General features: G+C 41.4%; 1 protein-coding gene across 4 annotated transcripts in view; it reads right to left on the reverse strand.

The window, feature by feature from the left end:
* The window catches only part of LOC109909380 (A-kinase anchor protein SPHKAP-like), a 40678-nt gene that overhangs the window by 2082 nt on the left and 21936 nt on the right, over positions 1–16660 (reverse strand). For 2 of the 4 annotated variants that reach the window (XM_031795916.1, XM_031795917.1), the window contains exons 8-10: positions 3902–4078; positions 2834–2917; positions 2293–2342 (exon numbers count right to left, since the gene is read on the reverse strand). In XM_031795916.1, coding sequence (XP_031651776.1) covers positions 2293–2342; positions 2834–2917; positions 3902–4078 — 311 coding nt within the window. The remainder of the gene's footprint in view (positions 1–2292; positions 2343–2833; positions 2918–3901; positions 4079–16660) is intronic. The other 2 variants (XM_031795919.1, XM_031795918.1) reach the window with 1 other exon arrangement.

A 16660-nucleotide genomic window follows, 5' to 3' on the forward strand; every position in this document is an offset into this window, starting at 1 on the left:
TTAGTTCAACTATTTAAATACATTTTTCAGTAGCTTGGTGGTAGTTAAACTCAATTAAAATCTTGGTAGTGGTTTTAGTAGTTAATTACTTTGCCATTTAGTGGTGTAGCTAACTACTGGAACTAAACGCTACTTTTTTTTGCACAAATAAAATACGGGTGAAGTAGGCAAGAATTTACTTTCGGTTTTGGCATCAGACCTGCCTAATTCTAACTTGAAACACTTCTTGTGTGCCTCATTCTCACTTTTTGTGTTTAAAAGGCTAAATTACACATGTTAACATCTGACTCCAGAGTGAACAGTTATTGCCATTTTTATTTATTTTTCTGCAATTTGTTCTTGCAATTTAACATTTCAGATTTAGATATATAGTACCGGTCATATGTTTGGACACACTTACTCATTCAAGGGTTTTTCTTAATTTTTACTATTTTCTACATTGTAGAATAATAGTGAAGACATCAAAACTATGAAACACATGGAATCATGTAATAACCAAAAAGTGTCAAACAAATTCAAAATATATTTTAGATTTGAGATTCTTCAAAGTAGCCACCCTTTGCCTTGATGACAGGTTTGCATTCTCTCAACCAGCATCATGAGGTAGTCACCTGGAATGCATTTCAATTAACAGGTGTGGCTTGTTAACTTGTTATTTTGTGGAATTATTACTTTAAAGACTTGAAGGTCAGTCAATGCGGAAAATGTCAAGAACTTTGAAAGTTTCTTCAAGTGCAGTCGTAAAAACCATCAAGCACTATGATGAAACTGGCTCTCATGAAGACCGCCACAGGAAATGAAGACCCAGAGTTACATCTGCTGCAAAGGATAAGTTCATTAGAGTTACCAGCCTCAGAAATCCGCAATTAACTGCACCTCAGATTGCACCTCACAGAGTTCAAGTAACAGACATCTCAACATAAACTGTTCAGAGGAGACTGTGTGAATCAGGCCTTCATGGTCAAATTGCTGCAAAAAAAAACACTACTAAAGGACACCAATAATAAGAAGAGACTTGCTTGGGCTAAGAAACATGGGCAATGGACATTAGACCGGTGGAAAACTGTCCTTTGGTCTGATGAGTCCAAATTTGACATTTTTGGTCCCAACAGCCGTGTCTTTATGAGACGCAGAGTAGGTGAACGGATGATCTCCGTATTTACTGGTTTGCACCGTGAAGCATGGAGGAGGAGGTGTGATGGTGACACTGTCAGTGATTTATTTAGATTTCATGGAATTCAAGGCACACTTAACCATCATGGCTATCCCAGCATTCTGCAGCGATAACCCATCCCATCTGGTTTGTGCTTAGTGGGAATATAATTTGTTTTTCAACAGGACAATGACCCAACACACCTCCAGGCTGTGTAAGGGCTATTTGACCAAGAAGGAGAGTGATGGAGTGCTGCATCAGATGACCTGGCCTCCACAATCACCCGACCTCAACCCAATTGAGATGGTTTGGGATGAGTTGAACTGTAGAGTGAATGAAAAACAGCCAACAAGTGCTCAGCATATGTGGGAACTCCTTCAATACGGTTGGAAAAGCATTCCAGGTGAATACCTCATGAAGCTGGTTGAGAGAATGAAGCTGTCATCAAGGCAAAGGGGGGCTACATTGAAAAATCTCAAATATATTTAGTTTCTTTAACACTTTTTTGGTTACTACATGATTCCATATGTGTTATTTCATGGTTTTGATGTCTTCACTATAATTTTACAATGTAAAAAATAGTAAAAATAAAGAAAACTCCTTGAATGAGTAGGTGTGTTCAAACTTTTGACTGGTACTGCAATTTCTCATGAAGTAGTTAAGGGATGTAGTGAATTACTTTTTTCTAAGTCACTTTAGTTAAGTAAGCTATATTTTTATTAAGGGTAACTTTAGTGAAGTTTAACTTCTTCCAGTGTGAAGTAATTTGTAGCTTGGTAAACTTTATTTTCAGTGTAGTTTCCCCAACACTGGATACAATGCCGCTATATTGACCTAAAATGTTTAACTGGCACCACAGCAGAGATAAAGCAGTGATATATTTACAATTTCGACATTTGAGTTAGAATATTCATAGAACTCTGAGTGTGTAGAGATCTTACAGTGAAGAGGTTGTGAAGAGGCTGAAAAGAAGTTATCGCGAAGACAAACGAGAACAAAGATAAGACAGTAGGGGAGACAGAGAGAGTTGATTTCCTGTGTGACAGATATAGACAGTAATGACATTGAAATGAGACAGTGTGATGTAGTGTGTGTGTGTGGGTGTATGTGTGTGTGTAAGACAAGGTGACACTACTCACCATTTACGTTCTCCTTGCTCTCCCTTAGGTGACCCTTGTCTGCCTCCTCACTGAGAACAGAGAACATGACCATTAAGACAATACAGTAGGTCGCGTTCTGATTTTTTCACGTTCTACCGTTAGGCCAGATTTACTAAGCATCAGTTTTTTTTCAGTAAGGGATAACTCTAAACACAAAGGAAGAAAAAGGAAAATGTCATATTTTTCACCTTTCTGTCAATCTTAATCGTTCTCCTTACCTATTTGTTCTGTCCTGAATGTTTCATTTCCTTAACATTTTGGGGGGTGCAAACACTTATTTAATCTAGCACTGGGCATGAATTTACTTACTCCCTGTCATGGATTTAAAAACACTTAATTACACCACATTTCCTACATCGGTTGATCTCTTCATGAGGTGGTGAACAAGTATACACTTCATAAACAGGGTAGAGACTAGAGAGAATCAGACTGGAGCCTATGAGACTGCATTCTCCTGTTCAAAGGGCCTTATTTAAAGCCTCAGCGCTGTGTTTTCATGTTGTTAGGAGTTATCAGTTACCTGTTCACTGTGCTCTGACTGGGGATGTCAGACAAGCCCTCCAAGTCTGCCAGACCCAGGCTAGACGTGCTGCTGTTCCCGTTCCTGCAAATCCAAACAGAACCAAAACTCACATCCTGTCTCTTGAAATGTGACACAATCAGTGACTTGTGAAAGGAACAACAAGGAGCTGCAGTGAAGCGAGCAACGTTGTTCATTAGCTGGTGATTAACATAGAAACAGCAGCTGCAGCTGAGCAGAGTGGCTGGGCTGGCAGAGAGAACCTGACTGGCAATTGGCCCTTCCGTGTGGAGATGGGGGATGTGGAACGATTGAGAAGTCGGGCGGAGTGGGCGACCATGTCCAGTGTCAGCAGCGGAGTTAATCGGGGATGAGGTGGTCAGGTGGAGAGGAAGGCAACAGCAACCAGGTGTTTGTTTCTGCCACAGCTGTCTGCACCGGCAGATTAAAGCAGCGCGCATTTCATCCCCACTACTGTCAAGCTGAAGTCAGCCAGCCAAACAGCCCTCCTTCTGGTCTTCTGGAGCCTACAACTGTATCCATCCCACTCTTTTATCTATCCCCTGGTCTCATTTCTCCTGGCTTAGAGGAATGGCAGTAATAGACTTGCTACCTCAGTCTTTTGGCTTGGCTACGTGTCAGTATGAGACTAGCTTGTGGAACTGAGAAATGGCACTAGCTGAAGCAGGGAATGATAAAGCTAATGTTCTGTGGGCGTTTGATACGTGAAAAGCAGTGTGACATCATACCTATGCTAGCGCGGCTGCAGCCCCACTCTCTCTAACTATATTTCAGCGCAGGCTGCAGGCCCCAAGAGCTCCACACCACGCTTATTAAGGAGTAGGGCTGAGTGCACTAGGTGAGCTCTCTGCCAGTGAGCGGAAAGCCCCCGGGCAGACAGCTATTCCACTGCAGCAACAAAGGCCGAAGACTGGCACAGGACAGCAAAGAGTGAGCAGCAATGGGCTGATGAGAGGGCGACGGACGGCGAGGGCGGTAGTAGCGGTAGGAGTGCTAGGAGCGGTGCATGATAGGACGGAGCAGTGGTTGGTTGCTACGGTTACTGACCCCTCGCTCAGCTGGATAAAACTACTGGTCTCCTCGTGGGGGTCGTCATCAGGGGCGATCTGGGACCAGCTTTCTGAGCTGTCCTCACTGCTAGCACTCAGAGAGCGCTTGTTTCGTTCATCTACTGCGGGTACCGCAGCGGGCGCAGAGGGCACTGCCGTCTTGTCTCTCTCAAAGCTGGGGAGAGCAAACAGCAGGGTCAACCACTGTATACACTCTTAGAAAAAAAATGTCCTAAAAGTGTTCTAGCAGGCTGTACCTGTAGGAACCTTTTATGGTTCTAGTTAGCCATTTTTTTTCTAAGAGTGTACATACAGTGGCTTGCGAAAGTATTCACCCCCCTTGTTTGTGTCACAAGAAAAAATATTTTACATCTTCAAAGTGGTAGGCATGTTGTGTAAATAAAATGATACAAACCCCCCCCCAAAAAAATCTATTTTAATTCCAGGTTGTAAGGCAACAAAATATAAAAAATGCCAAGAAATAAGACAAAAAAACAGAACTTGAGTGTGCATAACTATTCACCCGCCCCAAAGTCAATACTTTGTTAGAGACACCTTTTGCAGCAATTACAGCTGCAAGTCTCTTGGGGTATAAGTTTAGTACATCTAGCCACTGGGATTTTTGTCCATTCTTCAAGGCAAAACTGTTCCAGCTCCTTCAAGTTGGATGGGTTCCGCTGGTGTACAGCAATCTTTAAGTCATACCACAGATTTGAAATTGGATTGAGGTCTGGGCTTTGACTAGGCCATTCCAAGACATTTAAATGTTTCCCCTTAAACCACTTGAATGTTGCTTTAGCAGTATGCCTAAGGTCATTGTCCTGCTGGAAGGTGAACCTCTGTCCACAGTCTCAAATCTGTGGAAGACTGAAACAGGTTTCCCTCAAGAATTTCCCTATATTGAACGCCATCCATCATTCCTTCAATTCTGATCAGTTTCCCAGTCCCTGCCGATGAAAAACATCCCCACAGCATGATGCTGTTATTCTCGGGGGGATGGGAGGTGTTGGGTTTGCACCAGACATAGCGTTTTCCTTGATGGCCAAAAAGCTACATTTTAGTCTCATCTGACCAGAGTACCTTCTTCCACATGTCTCCAACATGCTTTTTGGCAAACACCAAACTTGTTTGCTTATTTTTTCTTTAAGAAATTACTTTTTTCTAGCCACTTCCGTAAAGCCCAGCTCTGTGGAGTATATGGCTTAAAGTGGTCTTATGGACAGACACTCCAATCTCCGCTGTGGAGCTTTGCAGCTCCTTCAGGGTTATCGTTGGTCTCTTTGATGCTTGGTGGTGTCCCTTGCTTAGTGGTGATGCAGACTGGGGCCTTTCAGTACAGGTGTATATATACTGAGATCATGTGACAGGTCATGTGACACTTAGAATACACACAGGTGGACTTTATTTAACTAATTATGTAACTTCTGAAGGTAATTGGTTGCACCAGATCTTATTTAGGGGCTTCATAGCAAAAGGGGTGAATACATATGCACACACCACTTTTCCGTTGTTTATTTTGGGGAATTTTTTAAAACTAGTTCTTTTTTTCATTTCACTTCACCAATTTTGACTATTTTGGGGAAGTCCATTACATTAAATCCATCAATTTAAATGACAGGTTGTAATGCAACAAAATAGGAAAAACGCCAAGGGGGATGAATACTTTTGCAAGGCAAAGGCACTGTATGGTGTGATGGGTTTGGGAGACTGGGAGGAGCTCAACCCCTCTGATTTGAACTTCCCCCTCATTGGTTGATTTGGTTCCATATTTTTTTCTTTGGATACAGATTGTAAAATTATTGATTATTTTTTCAAGTGTGCTATGTACTGTGACTATACACATTTTACATTTGTGTTGGGCCGATCATCACATATTACATACAACCCCCCACCACCACAACCAAGTATTGGCCTTTTTAAAATCTTTGCCCCTTTTATAGAGGGTGGATAACCCAGGTCCTTTAGTGTGTAAAGGATGTTTTGTATTTGTACCTATCCAAATGAACCATAAATAAATAATGAAATGAAAGGCTGTAGTGTTGGCTGGTTTTTTAATGCAACAGAGCAACTGATGAATTTAAATCCTGATTAGATGATTGAAAGCTGCCAGATTCCCATAGTGGGTTAAGGTGTTGTTTGTCAATGTCAATGAACCTCACATTACCAAAAGGGAAAGACTCACCTGGCGATCTGTTCAACGTCTGCCCTGGTCGTCTCCCCCTGTCTGGGACAGGTACCCCGACCCCACTCCCCCCTCTCTCCCGAGCTTTTGCTCGCCTCCGGCACACAGGCACTGTTGGGGCGAGTGACTCTGAACTTAAAATGGCTAAACCCAAGTCGTTATATATTTTTTCTTGTGCATTTTGCTATTTGCCTCATGACTCCTGCGTGCTTTGTTGACTATGAACATTCTTGTTTACCCAACCGTGGGACAGACTATGCTTGTTCTCACACTCGGGACTCTGACTCTCTATTGGTTACACAGACTTTTGGCCTCCCATCCTATTCTAGCCACCTCTCGCCAGCTTTGTATTCATGTCACCTGATGAAATTGCTGTATAATATGATCTTGTTGCCATCTAATGTGCATTCAAATGTCATAAATCAACACTGCAGAGCTCTCCCTGTCCTCTGCCGTGCCTTGATTGTATTAGTGTTGATATCTGGAAATATGCATATACACCCTGGCCCATCTACTGTTGCTAGCCCCAATTCTGATTTGTGCTCTGATATCGGTTTCACGGATTTCTGCTCTCGTAAAAGCCTGTGTTTTCTGCACGTTAACACTAGAAGCTTATTACCTAAAATGAAAGTGTGGGTTCACAGCTCCAATTCAGGATGTGTTGGTCATTACTGAGATGTGGTTAAAAAATTGTGTTTTGAATACTGATGTTAACCTTTCTGGTTATAACCTTTTTCGGCAAGACAGATCTTCCAAAGGTGATGGAGTGGCAATCTTTACCAAGGAACACCTTCAGTGCTCAGTTGTCTCCACCAAGGCTGTCCCCAAACAATTTGATTTGCTTGTTTTTGTTGACTGCTGGGTGTTATCATCCTCCATCAGCACCGGCCTGTACCCTACCTGCCGTAAACTCTCTCCTGGCCCCTTACACTAAGTCTGAATTTGTCCTGCTAGGTGACCTAAACTGGGACATGCTTAAACCACCTGATCAACTCCTAAAGCAATGGGACTCCCTAAATCTTTCTCAGATTATTACCAATCCCACAAGGTAGGACTCCAAACACCCAGAAAAGGCTACTCTTCTTGATGTTATCCTCACAAATAGTCCTGATAGGTATCAGCCTCAAGGCTCAATCCTAGGCCCCACGCTCTTCTCTATGTACATCAACAACATAGCTCAGGCAGTAGGAAGCTCTCATCCATTTATATGCAGATGATACAGTCTTATACTCAGCTGGCCCCTCTCCGGATTTTGTGCTAAACACTCTGCAACAAAGCTTTCTTAGTGCCCAACAAGCTTTCTCTGCCCTTAACCTTGTTCTGAACACCCCCAAAATAAAGGTCATGTGGTTTAGTAAGAAGAATGCCCTTCTCCCCACAGGTGTGAATACTACCTCTGAGGGTTTAGAGCTTGAAGTAGCCACCTCATACAAGTACTTGGGAGTATGGCTTACAGTACACTGTCCTTATCTCAGCACATATTCAAGTTGCAGACTAAGGTTAAATCTCGACGTGGTTTCCTCTATCGTAATTGATCCTCTTTCACCCCATCTGCCAAACTAACCTGATTCAGATGACCATGCTACCCATGCAAGATTACGGAGACGTAATTTATAGATTGGCAGGTAAGGGTGCTCTCGAGGGGCTAGATGTTCTTTACCATTCGGCCATCAAATTTGCCACCAATGCTCCTTATAAGTCACATCACTGCACTCTATACTCCTCTGTAAACTGGCCATCTCTGTATACCTGGCGCAAGATCCACTGGTTGATTGGTTGATGCTTATTTATAAAATCCTCTTAGGCCTCACTCCTCCTATCTGAGATACCTGATGCAACCCTCATCCTCCTCATACAACACCCGTTCTGCCAGTCACATTCTGTTAAAGGTCCCCAATGCACACACATCCCTGGGTCGCTCCTCTTTTCAGTTCGCTGCAGCTAGCGAATGGCACGAGCTGCAACAAACACTCAAACTGGACAGTTTTATCTCTTCATTCAAAGACTCAATCATAGACACTCTTACTGACAGTTGTGGCTGCTTTGCGTGATGTATTGTTGTCTCTACCTTCTTGCCCTTTGTGCTGTTTTCTGTGCCCAATAATGTTTGTACCATGTTTTGTGCTGCTACCATGTTGTACTGCTGCCATGTTGTGTTGCTACCATGTTGTTGTCATGTTGTGTTGCTACCATGCTGTGCTGTCATGTGTTGCTGCCATGCTATGGTGTTGTCTTAGGTCTCTCTTTATGTAGTGTTGTGTTTTCTCTCTTGTCGTGATGTGTGTTTTGTCCTATATTTTTATATTTTTAATCCCAGCCCCCGTCCCCGCAGGAGGCCTTTTGCCTTTTGGTAGGCCGTCATTGTAAATAAGAATTTGTTCTTAACTGACTTGTCTAGTTAAATAAAGGTTAAGTAAAAAATAAAAAGATACAGATGACTCGTTCCCTAATTGGGAGTTTATTAAGTGTTACGTGAATAACCAGCAAACCCTGCAATCGTTTAGCAGCCTAAATGTAATAATCTCTTCCATCTATGTTCCTTTTCATCTTATTTATTGCATGTGTCAATCCAATCTAGAGGTAACTGCCAAAATAATGGAAACACTTGAGTAAATGAGGGATACAAAGTATATTGAAAGCAGGTGCTTCCACACAGGTGTGGTTCCTGAGTTAATTAAGCAATTAACATCCCATCATGTATAGGGTCATGTATAAAAATACTTGGCAGGCCATTCTTTTGGCTACGATGGCTATGCTCTCATATTTGGTATTTACTAGGATCCCCATTAGCCGCTGCAAAAGCATCAGCTACTCTTCCTGAGGTCCACGGGATGACAATTCCCCCCTCCCACAGGGCACGGGTGGTCACTGAATGGTTTGATGAGCATTGAAACTATGTAAACCATATGCCGTGGCCATCTCAGTCACCAGATCTAAACCCAAATGAACACTTATGGGTGATTCTGGAGCGATGCCTGAGTCAGCGTTTTCCACCACAATCAACAAAGCACTAAATTATGGAATTTCCTGCAGAAGAATAGTGTCGCATCCCTCTGATAGAGTTTAGAATCTTGTAGAATCTATCCCAAGGTGCACTGAAGCTGTTCCGGAATGTGGTGGCCAAACGCCCCATTGGTCTTTCTTTCATTTTGGCAGTTACCTGTATATGATACTAAGATTATTTTTCTGAAGTATCAACATTTACAAATAACCTCCAAAGTATTTAAACCCCATTTTCCTTTCTAAACACATAAACTTTATATTTGATCTGCTCTACCTATTTGTGCGACCTTGTGTTGTCACCTATGTCAACGTGGTCTGTAAATGTGGTCTGTAAATGTTTGTCGCTTAGCTGATGAGCTCAAGATTCTGGAACACCAATAAAGTGACCTGAAGTACATTGGAAGTTATCTGTAACCTCCTCTTTGTGGTGCCCAACTCTTCCAATACCAGGCCTCCCTGCAGTGTGTATATATCCATGTTTCACTGCTCCCCTAAAGGCCACTCTCACTTTACCAAGGTCTGTGTGAATCTTCTCACCTTACTGAGTCCCTGTTACACAATTGACCTCTGAGTGAAATGTCAGACCCAAATTACAGGACAATATTATGCCACTGTTGCATGTAGTCTGTGTCTCTTATATGCATAATATACTGTATGTGTGACATACACTCGTCTCCATATGTATTTGGAAAGGGAATTCTTTCTTTTTTATTTGAGATCCAATGTTTCCTTTGAGGTGACAGTACAGAATGTCACCTTTTACAGTGCCCTCCATTATTATTGGGACAGAGAAGCATTTAGACTTATTTTGGATCTACACTCCAAAAGTGTGGATTTGAAATCAAACCATGACTATGAGGTTAATGTTAATGTTCACTCATATCTGGTGAACCATTTAGAAGGATAGACCTGAAAATAGCTGTGCAGTACACTCCCCATCACACCTGATAGAGTTTGAGAGGATCTGCAGAGAAGAATGGGAGAAACTCAACCAAATACAGGTGTGCCAAGCTTGTAGCGTCATTCCCAAAAATACTTGAGGCTGTAATAGCTGCCAAAGGTGCTTCAACAAAGTACTGAGTAAATGGTCTGAATACCTATGTAAATGTGATATCTGTTTTTTATGTTGTATACATTTGCAAAAAAAAATATTTTTTAAACAGTTTTGATTTGTCATTGTGTATTATTGTGTCTAGATTGATGAGAAGAAAAAAAACAATTTAATAAATTTTTTAATAATGCTGTAACATAACAAAATGTGGTAATAGTCAAGGGGTCTGAAAACTTTCAGAATGCACTGCATGTGTGTATTGGTTCCATATTCATAGCACACAATGACTACATCAAGTTTGTGACTCTACACATTTGTTGGATACATTTACTGTTTCTTTTGGTTGCGTTTCAGATTTTTTTTGTCCCCAATAGAAATGAATGGTAAATAATGTATTGTGTCATTTTGGAGCGTTGGACTAGTATCCGAAAGGTCGCCAGATGTGGCCAGATGTGCAACTACGACCCAAAATGGAAGGAAGGCTTTTGATACTGTTAACCATGAGATTCTCATCACAAAATTGTCCAAGTTCAACTTTTCCCCTGATGCCTTGAGATGGATGAAATCATACCTTGAAGGCAGAACTCAGTGTGTCAGAGTGAGCAATGAGCTGTCGCCCACTCGTAGCTATGATGTGGGCGTGCCCCAAGGGTCAATACTGGGGCCCCTCCTGTTCAGCCTGTACATTAATGATATGCCTTCTGTCTGTACTGGGTCTGAAGTTCAAATGTATGCAGATGATACAGTGATATATGTGCATGCAAAGAGCAAACAACAAGCTGCACAAGAACTCACTACTGTAATGGTCCAGGTTACAAAGTGGCTCAGTGACTCGTGTTTGCATCTCAATGTGAAAAAAACTGTTTGCATGTTCTTCACAAAGAGGGCAACAGATGCTACTGAGCCAGATGTCTATGTGTCAGGGGAGAAGCTCCAGGTGGTATCCGATTTTAAGTACCTTGGCATCATACTTGATTCCAACCTCTCTTTTAAAAAGCATGTGAAAAAGGTAATTCAAATAACCAAATTCAACCTAGCTAATTTCCGATTTATACGAAATTGTTTGACTACAGAGGTAGCAAAACTGTACTTCAAATCTATGATACTCCCCCACTTAACATACTGCTTGACTAGTTGGGCCCAAGCTTGCTGTACAACATTAAAACCTATTCAGTCTGTCTACAAACAGGCTCTCAAAGTGCTTGATAGGAAGCCCAATAGCCATCATCATTGTCACATCCTTAGAAAGCATGAGCTCTCAAGTTGGGAAAATCTTGTGCAATACACCGACGCATGTCTTGTATTCAAGATCCTCAATGGCCTGGCTCCCCCTCCACTCAATATTTTTGTTAAACAGAAAACCCAGACATATGGCAGCAGATCCACAAGGTCTGCCATGAGAGGTGACTGTATAGTTCCCCTAAGGAAAAGCACCTTTAGTAAATCTGCATTCTCTGTGAGAGCTTCCCATGTCTGGAATACACTGCCATCAGACACACATAACTGCACCACATATCACACTTTCACAAAATGCTTGAAGACATGGCTAAAGGTCAATCAGATTTGTGAACATGGTCCCTAGCTGTGTGTTGCCGCTCTCCATGTTGTCTGTTGTCTGTAGCTTGTGAGGTGTGGAAACACTTTGTTGCTTTTATGAATTTTGTCTTGCTGCTTTTTGTTTTATGCTGCTCTGTCTGTATGCTACGTCTTGCTTGTCCTATGTTGCTCTGTCTGTATGCTATGTCTTGCTTGTCCTATGTTGCTATGTCTTGCTTGTTCTATGTTGCTATTGTCTATATTGTAATTGTTTTTAATAACCTGCCCAGGGACTGCGGTTGAAAATTAGCCGGTTGGCTAAAACCGGCACTTTTACTGAAATGTTGATTAATGTGCACTGTCCCTGTAAAAATAAAAATAAACTCAAATAAACTCAAACTCAAATGGCCATTGTTTTATTAGAAAAAATATGGCCCTTTATAATGTCCACTTAACGTTATGTCCATAGGATGCTGCATCCAGAAATCATATTTTTCCAGCTTTTGCTTCCCTGCTTGTATATGTGCATAATATAATGTGACCTTAGTCAAAAAGTATTTAATAACTCCAAAAAGGTATAGCTGTAGGTTGTTGTAACATTTAAGCTCAAAACATGTTTTTCATTTTTTTGCACAGCAAGGATCATCGGTGTGGTTGAATGCAGCATTGCTGTGTGGTGCACTCAAATGTATTGTAGTTGAGTGGCCAGCCGAGGCTACTGCTCAAATGTATTGTAGTTGAGTGGCCAGCCGAGGCTACTGCTCAAATGTATTGTAGTTGAGTGGCCAGCCGATGCTACTGCTCAAATATATTGTAGTTGAGTGGCCAGCCGAGGCTACTGCTCAAATATATTGTAGTTGAGTGGCCAGCCGAGGCTACTGCTCAAATATATTGTAGTTGAGTGGCCAGCCGAGGCTACTGCTCAAATATATTGTAGTTGAGTGGCCAGCCGAGGCTACTGCTCAAATATATTGTAGTTGAGTGGCCAGCCGAGGCTACTGCTCAAATATATTGTAGTTGAGTGGCCAGCCGAGGCTACTGCTCAAATGTATTGTAGTTGAGTGGCCAGCCGAGGCTACTGCTCAAATATATTGTAGTTGAGTGGCCAGCCGAGGCTACTGCTCAAATGTATGTAGTTGAGTGGCCAGCCGAGGCTACTGCTCAAATGTATTGTAGTTGAGTGGCCAGCCGAGGCTACTGCTCAAATGTATTGTAGTTGAGTGGCCAGCCGAGGCTACTGCTCAAATGTATTGTAGTTGAGTGGCCAGCCGAGGCTACTGCTCAAATGTATTGTAGTTGAGTGGCCAGCCGAGGCTACTGCTCAAATGTATTGTAGTTGAGTGGCCAGCCGAGGCTACTGCTCAAATATATTGTAGTTGAGTGGCCAGCCGAGGCTACTGCTCAAATATATTGTAGTTGAGTGGCCAGCCGAGGCTACTGCTCAAATATATTGTAGTTGAGTGGCCAGCCGAGGCTACTGCTCAAATGTTGCTGCAATAGGCCTACATGTTTCTCCTTTGCATTGTGTTTTGATGCAGGTTTAGTTTTTTGGTTATTCATTGTCAAGCTTAACCGAAGCCAGACAGCCACATTTGACACGTTCCCTCTGCTGCGCTGCACGCTGTAAGCGGGACATACGAAAGCAATGAGTGAAGTTGAATTCACTGATCCCAGCGCATCAGGCAGTAATTTCATAAAGTAGATTACTCAACTGTTGACTAATTCATACTAGCTTGTGTGTCCTATTCGGCCCACGGGCCTTGTGTTTGACACGTGTGCTAGTCTATTAGCCATATAACTGGCTTGTGATCATTGTCCTTGCGAGTTTGATTATATTGACATTTCCAGCTTTAGTAACAGCCGTCCGTTTTTGGGTCATTGAAACTGAAACAGTACATCGTAGATGGGTGGAGGCAGCAGACGATGTATGAGGCAAGCTGTGATTTACAACCCGATACAAATATTTTTTGGACTACCAAGAAATGGTAGTTGGTTTTGAAGAATAAACTGGGAATTTGATATTTTTTTTACTAATATTAGGATTATCGGTTTCATATCTGCAAAGTAATTCAAACGCTGTCAGTTCCACTATAAATTAGTCAAAAGTTTAGTCCCATATTCCTTGCACGCAATGACTAAATCAATCTTGTGACTTTACAAACTCATTGGATGCATTTACAGTTTGTTTTGGTTGTGTTTTGGGTTATGTTTTGCCAGTACCTGAATGATGACAGCAGTACATTTCTTTCTAATTAAGTAGATAAGATGTTTCATCATGAATAATGATTAGGGAGATGCCGGTTAAGAGGCAACAACAAAACATGCTAACCTCTCACCATTACCAATAACTGGGGAGGTCAGAATTCTGGGGGGGATCTTTGTGCCTCTGCAACCTTCTCATCCATCATTATTCACGATTCAGTCATGATTATCCATTATCATGGTAGCATCCACATGAATGTAGAAGTGTTCAGAAACATCTTCTATTCTTACTTACAATAAAAGTGACTCCAAAATGGCACAAAATATTATTCACCATTCAGTTCCTATTGGGCAAAACATAACGGGCAATTCCATGGTAACAGAAAACCCAAAACTATTATTGCAAAGTTAAACAAACCATACAACTCTATGCACAAGGGTGACTTTCAACAATTTCCACAGAAAATGTAAAAAAAAAAAAAACATTTACTTGAAGAACAGAATGACAGCACAAACCATTGCTTCTTGTTTGAAATACATTTTAAAAGAAAGAAATCGGAGCATCATTCTGTTAGCTTGGAATTGTCCAAATCCAGAACACAACCAAAACAAACCACAAATGCATCTAACATGTTTGTAGTCACAAGCTTCATGTTGTCATTGCCTGCAAGGAATACGGGACCAAATACCAACATTTGGATGACCTAAATACAAGTGAATGTGTCCAAATATTTGTGAATTCTTCAAATGGGGGACTAGATATTAGAGGTCGACCGATTATGATTTTTCGCCGCCGATACCGATTATTGGGGGTGTGGGGGGGGGGGGGGGTACCGATACCGATTAATCGGCCGATTTTTAAAATGTATTTGTAATAATGACAATTACAACAATACTGAATGAACACTTATTTTAACTTAATATAATACATCAATAAAATCAATTTAGCCTCAAATAAATAATGAAACATGTTCAATTTGGTTTAAATAATGCAAAAAACAAAGTGTTGGAGAATAAAGTAGAAGCGCAATATGTGCCATGTAAGAAAGCTAACGTTTAAGTTCCTTGCTCAGAACATGAAAACATGTGAAAGCTGGTGGTTCCTTTTAACATGAGTCTTCAATATTCCCAGGTAAGAAGTTTTAGGTTGTAGTTATTATAGGAATTATAGGACTATTTCTCTCTATACCATTTGTATTTCATATACCTTTGACTATTGGATGTTCTTATAGGCACTTTAGTATTGCCAGTGTAGCTTCCATACCTCTCCTCGCTCCTACCTGGGCTCGAACCAGGAACACAACAACAGCTACCCTCGAAGCAGCGTTACCCATGCAGAGCAAGGGGAACAACTACACCAAGTCTCAGAGTGAGTGACGTTTGAAACGCTATTAGCGCACACCCCGCTAACTAGCCTTTTCACATCACATCGTTACACCAGCCTAATCTCGGGAGTTGATAGGCTTGAAGTCATAAACAGCAGAGCTGCTGGCAAAACGCACAAAAGTGCTGTTTGAATGAATGCTTTTGAGCCTGCTGGTGCCTACCATCGCTCAGTCAGACTGCTCTATCAAATCATAGACTTAATTATAACATAATAACACACAGAAATGCAAGCCTTAGGTCATTAATATGGTCGAATTCGGAAACTATCATCTCGAAAACAAGACGTTTATTCTTTCAGTGAAATACGGAACCGTTCCGTATTTTATCTAACGGGTGGCATCCATAAGTCTAAATATTCCTGTTACATTGCACAACCTTCAATGTTATGTCATAATTACGTACAATTCTGGCAAATTAGTTCGCAATGAGCCAGGCGGCCCAAACTGTTCCATATACCCTGACTCTGCGTGCAATATTGCCTGCTAACCTGGATTTATTTTAGCTAAATATGCAGGTTTAAAAATATAGACTTCTGTGTAATGATTTTAAGAAAGGCATTGGTGTTTATGGTTAGGTACACATTTGAGCAACGACGGTCCTTTTCCGCGAATGTGCACTGCATCGATTATATGCAACGCAGGACACGCTAGATAAACTAGTAATATCATCAACCATGTGTAGTTATAACTAGTGATTATGATTGATTAAGTTTAATGCTAGCTAGCAACTTACCATGGTTTCTTACTGCATTCGCGTAACAGGCAGGCTCCTCGTGAGGCAGGTAGTTAGAGCGTTGGACTTGTTAACCGTAAGGTTGCAAGATTGAATCTCTGAGCTGACAAGGTAAAAATCTGTCGTTCTGCCCCTGAACAAGAAAGTTAACCCACCATTCCTAGGCCGTCATTGAAAATAAGAATATATTCTTAATATATTCTTATTTAACTGACTTGCCTAGTTAAATAAAGGTTACATAAAGGTGTAAAAAAATAAATATAATAATAATAATAATCGGCGTCCAAAATGACCGATTTCCGATTGTTATGAAAACGGCTGATTAATCGGTCGACCTCTACTAGATATATAAAGTGCTTTCATTTCTAAACTGTAAAACAGATATGAATGAAAATACCTAACTAAAAGCTGACATTCTGTACTCTTGCCTAATATGAAATATCTAAAATGCTGGAGTATAGAGCAAAATAAAAAATGTTGCTTTACTGTCCAAATACATATTTATTTATTTAACCTTTATGTAACTAGGCAAGTCTTAAGAACAAATTCTTATTTACAATGACGGCCTACACCGGCCAAACCCGGACGACGCTGGGCCAATTGTGCACCGCCCTTTGGGACTCCCAATCACGGCCGGTTGTGATACAGCCTGGATTCAAACCAGG

Source organism: Oncorhynchus kisutch, linkage group LG18 (assembly GCF_002021735.2).
Source record: "Oncorhynchus kisutch isolate 150728-3 linkage group LG18, Okis_V2, whole genome shotgun sequence".
Lineage (NCBI taxonomy): Eukaryota > Metazoa > Chordata > Actinopteri > Salmoniformes > Salmonidae > Oncorhynchus > Oncorhynchus kisutch.